The sequence below is a fragment of the Rhopalosiphum maidis genome, chromosome 2 (genome assembly GCF_003676215.2).
Source record: "Rhopalosiphum maidis isolate BTI-1 chromosome 2, ASM367621v3, whole genome shotgun sequence".
Taxonomy (NCBI): Eukaryota; Metazoa; Arthropoda; class Insecta; order Hemiptera; family Aphididae; genus Rhopalosiphum; species Rhopalosiphum maidis.
The window spans coordinates 30724618-30738191 of NC_040878.1; the positions used below are offsets into that span (position 1 = coordinate 30724618).

Here is a 13574-nt window from a genome sequence, read left to right on the forward strand (position 1 = left end):
TGAAAATGTGTACATAGAAAAATATATAGTTATATCACAGTTATATTCTTTGGAAAAATTTAAAATATGAATAATAATTTAAATTGCTCTCCTTTATAGTAAGTAATGGGATCATAATTTCTTCAAATAATATTTAATCAGTTAATATTTATGTTATATGAAACATTATAATGTATTCAATACACAATTAAGGTATAGAAACAAAGTAATTTTACCAACTGAAAAAGTATACAAAAGTAAGGACATACGTCATTACAAAACTTAAAATATAATTACCTATATAATTTTGTATAATAAACAATTTATAGTAGGATAAGTAGGTAGGTATTTATTTATTCAAACGTATAAAAATAAAATAAAATAAAATATTGAATAATTGTAGGTGAGGCAATAAGTTGTTTGTTGGTAACGATAATTGTTATTTACAAGAAAATGAAGCAACAACTTAAACAAGAAAATAAATCGAGTGAAAAGCTAATGAAATGATCACTATTGAGTCTGCACTGGAAGAAATATAATGATTTGAATAGATGGATTTGAGCACATATCATATTATGTATAGCAGTGGTTCCCTAAACGTAGCAAACCCGGACCTAATACAGCGGACCTCTAGCTAAATCTTAAACTTGACCAGACGTGGTGATTTTTGTAATCTTTTTTTTTTAATGTTTATGGAGCTTACCCAAATTCTGAACATGTATTCGTTTCAATTTTGTTTAAACATTTAAGCAAAAAAACTCTTTACTTCTGTGTATTATCAGTGTCATAAAAGAAGGCTTGCGGCTTTGTTATTCGATAGAGTACATCAACCCCAACCCAAAGTTTACCAGTAAACTCCTTGGGGTCTGTTGAACAAACATTACGAACTATTGGTCTACAGAATGATATACGATGTGACATGTGATTATTGTGATTACTAATTTTTTTGTTGAAAACACTGTAATTGATTAAATCAACACATTTTAGTACGATAATTTAAGGATTATTGACATTGACATTTGATAAAGTTGATGTATTATATTTTTCAATATATCAATTTTTCAGATTATATATGTGCGTCTACAAAATGTTTGTCAAAGCATATATTTTGGTTAGTAACAGGGTACTTGTTGGGCGAGCTGTCAATTAAATCTAAAAATAATTAATTATAAACATTATACTTCTTGTCTGTGCTTATTAATTGTGTATTTGTGATCTATATTCCATAGACTACTATAGAATATTTTGATGAAATAACAAAAATAGGACATTTTACGCCTGAGACTAGTCAAAATACAGTTATCTTAACTGTACATTCTCTTCACAGAGTAAACAAGTTGATTTTAGAAAATAATTTGTAAATGAATAGCAAAAAGGAGAAATTATAAAATCTAATAAAATACTATAACAAATAAAAATAATAATTAATAATATTTTATTTTACTTAATCGATTTGAAATAGAGCTAATGCATTAGACAGTATATTTAAACAATTATTCTTGGATAAAAATGTTATTTTTAATCAAGTCATGATCTAAATATTATTCTATTATTAATTTGTATTTATTTATCGTATTTGGTAATATATTTCAGATTAAAACGAAACATAAAAATTGTTATCAATATTTTTACTTCATCCTCTATACAGTTTAAAAAAAAATAAAGTATTTTAATTCTATACATAAAAATTGCATATAGGTAATATATTATATATGGGTATGGTATATATTCTGTTATAAACTATTTACTTACGTCTTAATCGTTATTGAGTATGATGAAAATGTATAATTGCTTTTTTTGAGTTATTAAATTGCAGTACACGACTATTTAAGGCAAAAAATGTGTTGTTTTGTTTTCATTAAAGTATTTAAAAATCAATATTATTATTATTATTATTATTATTAATAATTGTGGCTTAATACAATTGTTTCATTATTAGAAAAACCAATATGCATAAAATAGTATAAATCGATTAATTCTGTAAATTATTAAAATGTATCATTTAGATTATAATAAATACGAAGTACCTATATTGTATATATCTGTTTTATTTTCTATTTGAATAATATGCATAAGAACATAAACGCTTAATATAATTTTATGTATTAAAATTCATAATTGGATTTTCTACGTCATAAATGATGATTCATAATACATGTTAACTTTGTAAAATGTATAATATTGTTTATCGTTCATTGTACATAGTTATATATTTACATTCTTTACCAGGACAGTATTTTATCTAAAATATAAGATAACGACTATAATTATTTATCTATAAAGATCCTAAACAAAATACTCACAGAATATATTTCCACAGACATTTAATTAAATTGAATACCTATTTTTGTATTTATTTATTATTATTGTTACTATTGATGTAAATTCAATAACTCGAACTTTAAAAAATTTGTCTGTAACTGTATATTTTTTATTACTGAATTATTTATGTATCAAATTTAACCAATCAAAACGGCTTTGACGGCTGGGCTTAGAATCAAAGTATATACATGTATTGAGTATCAATTATAAAACAAATACCTACGAGTATTTTGATAACTGTTTTTATTGGAAACATATTTAAAATTTACCAAGTCAATTACTGATAAAATACTGATTAAGAAAGAAGAAAAAAATAAAGAAAGAAAGTAAATATACAATAGATACAGATATCAACTTATCGTTCATTGAGCATAGTTGTGTATTTACTTTCTTTACCAGGACAGTACTTTTATCAATAGTAAAAATAATAATAAATAAATAAGAAAATAGGTATTCAATTTAATTGAATGTTTGTGGAAATATCGTATATTTTTATAGTATTTAGTTTACAATCTTTATAGCTAAATAATTATAGTCTATTGTTTTATATTTTATTAACCATCAGAATTTTAAATCATCAAATGATTTTTTTTTTTACGTTTCAGTAATTTTTTCGTACTATAATATTATACCAAGCGTATAGAAATTGTGCTTAATATATTTTATCTATTAGTTGAATGATTATAGTACTCAAATTAAGTCAATTGCATTAGAAGCTTGAAACTTAGGGAAATAAATCCGCAAAGTGTCATTTACGAGGTGGTTTTTTTAGATGAACGAGAAAAAGTTGAAAACGGAATTATGTATATAACTGTGAGAATGTGATTTTTGGAGGGTTTCGATTAAGCAAGGGCTACGTTAAAATGGACATAATTTGGTAAAAAGAAGAACGTCCCTGCAATAAATCGTACATTTCATTGCTTTTAGATTATGATTTATTGTACATTTCCTTTAGAATCTTAAGTTGTTTTTGTTAAACAAGTCATCGCTAAATATAAACGTCAACATAAATAAAAAACAAATTGTGTCGTAATAGATGTTAATTATTTTAATGGTATTTATTAAGCAAATACAATATACATATAGGCATACATATTATTTTCATGTCAATAGTCATAATAATTTTAGATTTTTTTCACGGTTTCATAAAAAAGTAAATATTTGTTTTCGAAAATTGTATTTATAATTTTAATCCTTTTATTATTTTTTTATAAAATTATTTCTATGTTTACTTTTTTTATAAGACTTCAACCATGCAATTAAATACAAATAATATAAACTTATTTTTCATATAAATGTATAGTATATAATATTATAACAATATTATTATTTTTTGGATTATAAAAATCGATTACTTAGAAAATCAGTTAAATTCAATACAATGTTAATAGGTGACTTTAATTTTGAAGTATATCCATAATAAGCTATTTTATTGTAAATTTTGATTTTTTGCGATACAAATATTTGAAAAATTTTAAATATTAGATTTATAGAAATTATTGAGTATTAAGACTTATGATTTGACTATTAATTGCATATTTACATTACTAACTATGTCTTTGTTGAGCTATAATATTTGTGTACTTGAAGCTGATAATAGAAAAAAAAAGGAAGCTATCTTAAATTTACTATTTATTTAACAATACACTCCTAATAACAGTGTTCATAACATTCTAGTTAACATTAAGCGCATAGGTAAAAGTTTATACGTCATTCAACATATTGTGAGTGAAGGGTAAAGAACAGTATATGGGAGTAAATTTGTATTATTAACATTACACTACACTACACTACACTATACTACACTACATTACACAATATGATAATGGATATCAATTGAGAACTTATTGTTCATGAATTTCTAAACAATGTATAAATATTATATTTGCTCCTGTGCTAATGATGAGTTTAAACGTTTATACAAGGTATAGCCCTTGTTAATATTACATAAATGTTACTTTAAAGTTAAAATATTGTAAATTTTACGTTCGCTGTGCGGGTTATTTGGTTTCTCGCTTTTGTATAAAATATATCTATAAACATATATACGCAATAAAAATAAAAAAAAAACAGAACGAAGGATATGAAGATTTTATTTATTTTACACTCTACTACGTAGCTATATTTTCTATTGTGTCACGAAGGGATGAAAGACGATGAAACTGTCGTACAATTCTTATGTTGTTTTACCCCGTCAGATCTTCTCAAATGTAAAATGTATGCATTTATAAACTCGTTTATGTCATAACAGAAAGTAGGAAATGAAAAACCAGTAAACATAAAATAAAAACATTCAACTTTCAACTTTTGTATAATTTTATAAAAGTGTAGAGTATGAATTTATATACACAATAAATATCATACATATTTTACTATAATATCACCCGTAAAAACTATATATAATTTAATGTATACATACAAATAATCTTATGTCGATATATTTTTATGATAATCATTATGTTTCGACATCCGTTTGTTTAGACTAACGCAAAAAATTTTAAATGGTATTACGACTATTGTACTGTATTAATTGGAAAACTATAATATTATACGGAGATATTGTAAGTTATAATCATGTTCCAATTTTAAAATTGTTCGCAGTGAAGTGTATCATAAAATATATAATTTAATTGGTCAACAAATATAAACTCCGTAATGTATTATGTTGTTTGATTTTCACTAGGTATGGAGTGTAAACCACTCATAATGTAGTATGTAAATTTGGTAATTGATAATCATCGCTCCGTCACCAGGTAGTCCTTTGGAAGTTTGTAATCCAAAATGTCGAAATTTATTATCAATATTCCCCAGTCTTCTGGGAAATTGTGGTCTCAAGATCTAATCTAATAAGTTCTATACACACAAAAATTCACGCTGAATTTCCATCACTTGTTGGTTCTTTCCTTAAGTATGCATTTAAGTTGTTTTAAATGTAAATAAATAAATGTAATCACTTATAATTATTTTACCACATAAATAAATATATTTTTAGACTGTAACATTTTTGAAATAAATAAAAATATTTTAAAGAGTTAGCATGTGCTTTTACGACTAGTTGTTATTGTATTGAGTGTGTACTCATCGTATAAACGTATCGCTAAAACTTAAAATTATATACCCCAATGTTTTATACTAACATTACAGTTTACTATGTAATATATATATATTAATACATTTAATAACTATGTAAGTCAGCTTTTGATATTATAATAATTATTATATTATGTCAATTAGGTTTGTGACAAATATTTTAGTTACCTTCATAATATATTATGTACAATTTTTCTTTACTTAACCATTTATTGATTTTGCAATACATACTGACATTTTACTAGAATAATAAATTAATAATAATAGTAATATAAACATGAATAAATTATAAAGTTTTGTTAAAAAAAGAGATGGACCTAGTGATTTAACCAAGTATCTTATAAACTAAACTAAAAATATGGGGAATTAATAATTGGGAATATAAATATTGATAAATTGTTCAAGAAAGCAATAATTTAATTTTGATAATTTGTGTAATATACTAACTTTAAAAAAAAAGTCAGAGTACGAGTTTACGACTTCAAAACAACAAAAGTCGTTAGAAAAGTACTATGATTGTATCTTAATATTTATAAATAAATTCAGAAAGATATGTTTTTTTACTGTTCTTTCAAATTCAATTTAGTCGTGTAAAGTTTTTTTTTTGAGTATTACAAATATATAATACTTTTTTTTTTTGATACAGTATAAACAATTTATTTGAACGTGGTATAATGTTGATTCGGTTTTAGTATCGTAGTAAAATGTTTTTAGTGAAAAAACATGAAACTACTTTGTACTTCTGCACGAACACGTAAATACTATTTATTGGTTAGAAAAAAAATACTTTCATTTTTAGCTTGTAACTTTTCACTTACACTCTTATACCAATTTACACGTCCTAACAACACTTATTTAATCAGATTAAATCAGAATTTTGAGTAGAACTTTACGAATCTTCTTTAGAAAAGCTTAAATTGCATTTTTTATATTGTTTTATCATTAACATTTTGAAATGTTTTATTCCGTCAAAAAATATGTTACTATTAAATAGAAGTTATTTAGAATTTGAAATTAGTTTTAAAAATAATTTTAGTTTAATAATGTAATCAATCGAACTGATGTAAGACATTTAGCATACCGGTTGTGACTAGTGACTGAAAAAAAATGTTCTACTAATGCTTAGTGCAGCACAATATTGAGTAGAGATGAAAATGCACGTACCTAATATGTCGTTACCGCGAGGAGTTGCCAATCCTCCCATTGTCATTACATGCGAATGATCTGCTGTAACAACGATAAGTGTCTCTGACAAGTCCACCTTAGACATGATGGCTTCCAGCGTGGACTCCAGGACAAGCGTTTCCTCTAGAGCTCTGTAAGGATTATTGTAATGATGTGCGTGGTCGATACGTCCACCTAAAAGATATAATAAAATATAAAATATAATATAATCGATGGTATTAAAAAAATCAAGTGGTTACAAAATAAATACATTATGGTTATGGTTTTAAAGTTGTTATAACTTTTATTGGTAAAAATGTAATATTTATCATATAACTATCATTGACATAACTAAGTTTTTTAATTTAAATATTAGCTATATCAGTCTCTATAATGTATAGAGTTTTAAATAATATCAGTAGGAAGAATCATACATAGTCTTTAAGTTCTTAGTTAAAATGTTTGCCTAAAATTATAACTGCGCATAATTATTTAGCTATTTAGGTATATTCAAATAATAACATTACAAAATATGATATTTTTTTCATTTAATTATGTGTTTAATAGTAAACAAATAAGTGTCACCATTTCTAACTGAAAAATTTAAAAATATATTTTTTTTAAATTAATTTCTAGTCGAAATACAATTTTTTTTTTAAATATAAATATATTTTAACATATTTTTTTTTGAATGACAACATATATTCTTAATTTAATATTCAAAAGCAGAATGGCTTTTTTTTCTGAACGAACCGTTCGGTTCTTTATTTTATTTATAGTTAGGCATGTATATGGACATAAAAAAAATATTTATTTTTTATCGTAGTTACGTGGTGGGTGAATTTACAATAATTGAATTATTGAAGTATAATTTGGATAAGTTATTGGTGTGATGCTAGCTGAATGTCATGATATTAAGGTAGTAAGAATTTAGTAATTTGACAAAATAAATTATATATTTTTTTATATATTAGACTGATTCTCACACAAGTAATAATACATGTATATTGTATATACAGATTACCTTTTTGTCCCATTATTTTACGCACACTTCAGTGAAGTGAGAGCACTTATTTTGTTTTTATGTTTTAACAAAATTAGGTTATAATGTAATTTGGAGAAAGGGCAATTTATTTTCGTTTAGACATGGTGAAAACTGAATAATTAACATGTATAGACTTTAATTTTAAACGTATGGTGTTAGTTTTGTTAAAAAGGAAAAAAGCTATATATTATTTTAATTAGCTTTATTAATGTTTTAAAAGAAAAATTTATGTTTAGTATGATAATTAAGTGTTTAATTAATTTAAATGTTCAATTTCATATGTTTGTTGGTGTTCATTGAGTTCCATAATTTGAATTTAAATAATTATCAAACTGTATAAAATGATACAAATATTACAAATATATATACATAGAAGATAGAATTTAAAATTATAGATTATTTAATTAATATTTAAACTTTTATGGCTCGTAGTATTGTATTTTTTTGGAATTTAGTTTGATTTAATTTAATAATATTAAAAACTCTCAAAACAGAATTGATTGTTGTTAGAAATAATTGATATTAGTTCAGTAGATTACAAATATTAAAAACAATTGTAAATAATCTTTATGCTTAAAAAAATTAAATAAATATATATTTTTTTAAATGATTACGTAAAAGGCAAAAGGCATCGAACACATTAGTATTAATCTTATGAATATTATCTATACAAACATGCACACAAATAACCACAAATTTACTAACATTATATCAGTGAAGTAAAGAATTGAAACGAAAGAAAACTTTTTTTATATAACCATTTAGTGAAATTGTGCATTTAAATTTGTCATAAAATCGTATAATCTTGTAAATAATCATATTACTAAAGATAATATGATATAATGTAGTAGATATGTATACATATAATTATTATGAATAAATATTTAAGATTCATTTAAAAGTTCACATTACAGATTAAATAACGTTTTAGTAGTGAAACAAGTAAGCACCTAAATTTAGGATAATCTAATATGATAGTATGATACTTTAAATGACAAAGGGTGATGTGATAGGTAGTCACAAAACACTTTCCCGGCATCGTGGTTTACGGCACTGATTTACACACTCACTAAACTCTAGGACTCTGACTATATTAATGTTTTGGTAAGTAATTTGATGAATAATTTACATTCTATCAATAGTATATTTAATAAACTTATCGTAGTGCTTCTTGAGCATGTATTATATATTAAAAATGATAAATCTAAAACGTATTAATAATTTATTCGGCATACATGATTATTATGGCCGATAAAAATATACCTATGGTTATATTCAAATACGCGAATCTTTAAAACATATACTTACTTTCAACAAACAGAAAAAATCCCTTGTTGTTCTTCTGGAGTATAGATAATGCTTTGACGGCCATCTCATGTAGTGGCGGGTCACCATTTTGTCCTTTGTCCCGATCCACCTCAAACTCCATGTGTGAATACGCAAACAAACCTAATACACATATAAACACGATTTCTTTTATTTGACTTTGCTCAGCGGTTTTGTATCAAAGACATTATGTATTTCAACAGACGATATTTTGGGCTCACGGCCAATCGAGGATCGTCACGAGACACCGGTTTTGCCACAATTCCTGTTTGTTCTTGAATCGTTTCCAAAAGTTCCCTTCCAAAAGTACTAATGAAAAAACAACTACCCCATTAAGATTCTCCCATAGTGTTAAATTTCTCATGATTCGTGGGAACAATGCAATATGTATTTTTATCTAAATTATTAAAAAGTGTTCTATTTCAATATTATCTTCAATATTAAGATTTCATCAAAATTACAACATAATACATAGAATTTAATGAAAATCGAAAAAACACAAAATAAAAAAAAATCTGAATTGATAAAATATTAACTATGATATAAATATCTGAAGGAAAATAATAATTGTATAAAATCTATAATTAATGACTAATTCGATAAAAATTATATTATTTATTAAACATTTGAATATTAGTTGTCTTATACATTTATTCACTATAAAATAAAATTATCAATTATTAAAACTTCTTAATTATCTAAAAATGTTTGAAATGTTATATAAACAAATTTCAAAGTCAATCGGTGCAATAAAACTTGTACATGGACCTATGGTCAATTAAAAATATATCAATTTTTTTACATACTATGTAATAATTAATAAGGAACTGTATTATATATTCAAGAAATTATTGAAAAATATTTTTAACGATCTAAACTACCTATTAAATCTTGAACATTTTTTTAGAATTATTGCATATTCTATAAAAAGTATGAGAAAAAATAAAAAATAAAAATATAAAATAAAAATCTTAGATTATAAATTGGCGCAAATAATATGACTAGAAACCACTCTGTGTGTTCGCGTAGTTAAATGCTTATTATTAATATTGTTACGTAGGTACATCAAACGTTTATACACGACCTTATGTATGCATTTGTATATATAACGTTGAACACGCATATTAATACATGAAATACTAACCCACTTAAACATAATTATATAGACCATCCAATAAAATGTATTTACTATTATATTCCTTTATTGTCTGCACTAAAAACATAATTTTCTTGTAAGAATCATAATAACAAGATTACAAAATGTATCACAGTTTCATTTGTTAAAGAAATTAATATATTTTTTTTTAAGTTAAAAGTAACTTTATCATAAAAAATAATTTATAATTTTCAGTAGCAATTACTAATGACTAATAAGTACTTTTAAAATAATTATTATAATTTATAAACTCAATTATATAATATTAAAAAATGATAACTTAAAAACATAATAAATATAAACTATAAGTTTGGCGGAATTATTGTGTTTTCAATCTATATTGGTATTAATTTCAAAAATAATTAATATTTTTTTTTCATTTTTAATAGTATCCTTAGCTTATTTATGATATGTATGATGTGTAGAGTCATAAACAGTTTAACGTATGTATTGAATTTTAAAGATTATTTTTATTTTCATCTGTTTCAACATACATAATATTATTAATATTTTTAAATTACAATACGTAATTAGAGTACCTAATGATACATCAGTATGATGTATTGATGTGAGTTAAGCTAGACTACTTAGAACTTAATACTTTGTACAATAAAATGATTTTATTTATTTATTTCTAAAACTTATTATATGTCCGGGATTGAGAGTTCCCTTTACATTTATCTAAATTTTATAAGAGGAACCCGTTTGAAATTTCTGAGCTAATCGATAATGTATTTGTTGTACAAAAATGTTTATTTTTATCTTTATGGTGTTGGTGCTCAAAAAGTTTCATGTTACGGCATCCGGAAATCGAATCTTTTTCGGTTTTCTCAATAGTTTCTGTAATCATAAACAAAAACTTCCTACAACTGAAATACATAATGGAAAGTGTGGTTCAAAGTACTTTTAACCGATTCAAAATTGTTTTTAAATTAATGTAATGTCGTTCTCGAATTCAATATTAGAGTATAATAATAATAATAATAAACTAGTTGTTTGTCTTGCACCGGTAAGGGAAAACAATGCAAATGTTCCAACATCGACGGTCTGTTTATGTTGTATATTTTTTTTATCAATTTAATTTTTATTTTTTTATGAAAGTAGAACTAATGTTAATAATTAGTAAAGTTGTACTAGTAAAAGGTAAATTTGTTAATGATATGACTCACTGAGTAAGGTACTTCTACCAAATTGGATACTCCTCTTCGCTGTATTCAATTATCTAATTACCGAGATATATATTTATTTATATTATAAATATTTTTAAACATATTTATTGTACATTTAGATTGGGATGGTTGAATTAATAAGTAATTCCGAGTAATAATACTGTGATTCCTTGTTATGATTGTATAAGTATTATAATTTATAGGTATTTATTAATAGAAATAGAAGAAGAATAAAACACAGTATAAAACAAGAGGTTGTGCCAGGGCTTGAATCGAAATAAAAATTTTCGATTTTAATTTCAATTTTGCTTATCGATATCATTTTTTTCCGATTTCTGTTTAAAAATAATATATTGATTTTGTGGTTTTATGATTTTTTTATTGATACAGAGTATTATATTTATAATTATATTATGATTTCGATTTTAGTTTAGTTTTAAAATTTACAATATTGGAAAAAATATTTTTCCAAGCATTTTATTTAATAAGCCAATGTATGTAGGTACCTATCAAAATAAAACTTGTAATAACAACAAGTCAACAATAATCGCCCGTCGAACCCCGATTCCTATTATAGTATTATCCTATAATATGTATACTATATTGTAAATATTTTATTCTCAGAAAACAAAATATTAGCATTAGTTATTAATTATTAGTAGTTATTACTATACACACTATTGTACATAATATGCAATATGTATAGTCAATGTTATTACTCAATTTAACAATGAGTGTGCTTATGAACAATATAAAATATAAATAAACCTGATGTCTATTTGCTTGTATACTTTTGAGTTTAAAATTAAAATTTTTTTTACATTTATTTAAAATCGATTTGATTATGTAATGATTTTGATTTTGATATAAATTATCGATTTTAACTTTTTTCAATTTTAATAGAAATTTTGAAAAATGTTTGAAAGCATTCACGATTTCGGTATTACTTTTGATTTTTTAAAAGATTTTTAACGATTTTTATCGATATTTAAAATCGATTTCAAGCCCTGGGTTGTGCTATTATGTAGGTTTAAAGTATACTTCATTATTGAGAAAAACTTTGCAAGAGATGTGATAAATTCGAATAAAATGACAAATCAACAGTGAAAAAAAAAACGTTTGATTGAAATAAATGGGTCAATTAGTATTTATTTCTAAAAATAGTTTATTTTATGTAATATTTATATCATTGTTTATATATTTTTTGATTTAGCTGATTGAATTTTATTTAGACAAAATATTACACATGAACAAATAAATAATAAAAATAAAAATATTTATATACATTATATATTTAAATAACATACAATTAGTCTGTTTATTTGAAAATATTCTACACATAAACTTCTCAATACCATTCATGTTGATTGTATATATTCTATTATCATAATATTTTCTAATCAAACATAAAAAAAAAAAGGTATGAAAGTGGGTACTGCTCTGCTGTACATTAGTTAGATGACGAGTGGGTCGTTATAATGGATGTGTTAAATTCGAATTCAATGATATATCATTGTAACAAAAAACTACTCAGAGCGGAGATGGTCTGACAGCCTATATCACAAACTATATTTCATATTTTTTTTTTTTTTTTAGATATACACAGCTATTAGTAATTTATTTTACTTTAAATATTACGGTAGATTGATATCATTTTTTTCCGAAAATATTGCATTTATTATTTTATTGATATTTAATTATTAAAATAATGTACCATATTATATCAACTTTCATAACTCAAAATATAATAACATATCTTTTTGTAAATTCTGTATAACAGTAAAAATAGATAATATTTTAAAATACATCAACTTGTCATTGGGTATAGTACGATTCATATTGATATAGTATACGTAAAAGTTTTAAGTTCCCAAGAATAAACCGAATAATGTTTTTGAATTATAACAAAATAATTTACATCGGTTATCTTTTATAAATAAATAATTTTGTCCAAATTTATCTATAAAAAGTAGTTATCTCTATAAATAATCTCGTTTTTCCTAAGGTTTTGTTGTAATCGATTATAAAAAAAACATTGGGATCTATATACCTATATTGATCTCTATAAAGTACAAAACACATTAACTTTGAAAATGATATATGAACTTTAAATTTCTATAAGAAATTATGAGAAATTGTGTACAAAAATACAGTAATAAAAATACTTATTACAATTCATTGAGAATTACGTTTGACATTTTATAATGAATTAAAAATGTCATTGAAGATAAAAAAATAAAAAACTTATCATATAATAAAGTTGTAAATACCTATAAATAGTTTAAAAGGATTCAAAGTTATTAATCGTCGAAACGGGTGCCAT

General features: G+C 23.6%; 1 protein-coding gene across 2 annotated transcripts in view; it reads right to left on the reverse strand.

The window, feature by feature from the left end:
• The window catches only part of LOC113553033 (alkaline phosphatase-like), a 212595-nt gene that overhangs the window by 40300 nt on the left and 158721 nt on the right, over positions 1-13574 (reverse strand). For both annotated transcript variants that reach the window (XM_026956150.1, XM_026956149.1), the window contains exons 6-7: positions 8909-9049; positions 6556-6750 (exon numbers count right to left, since the gene is read on the reverse strand). In XM_026956150.1, coding sequence (XP_026811951.1) covers positions 6556-6750; positions 8909-9049 — 336 coding nt within the window. The remainder of the gene's footprint in view (positions 1-6555; positions 6751-8908; positions 9050-13574) is intronic.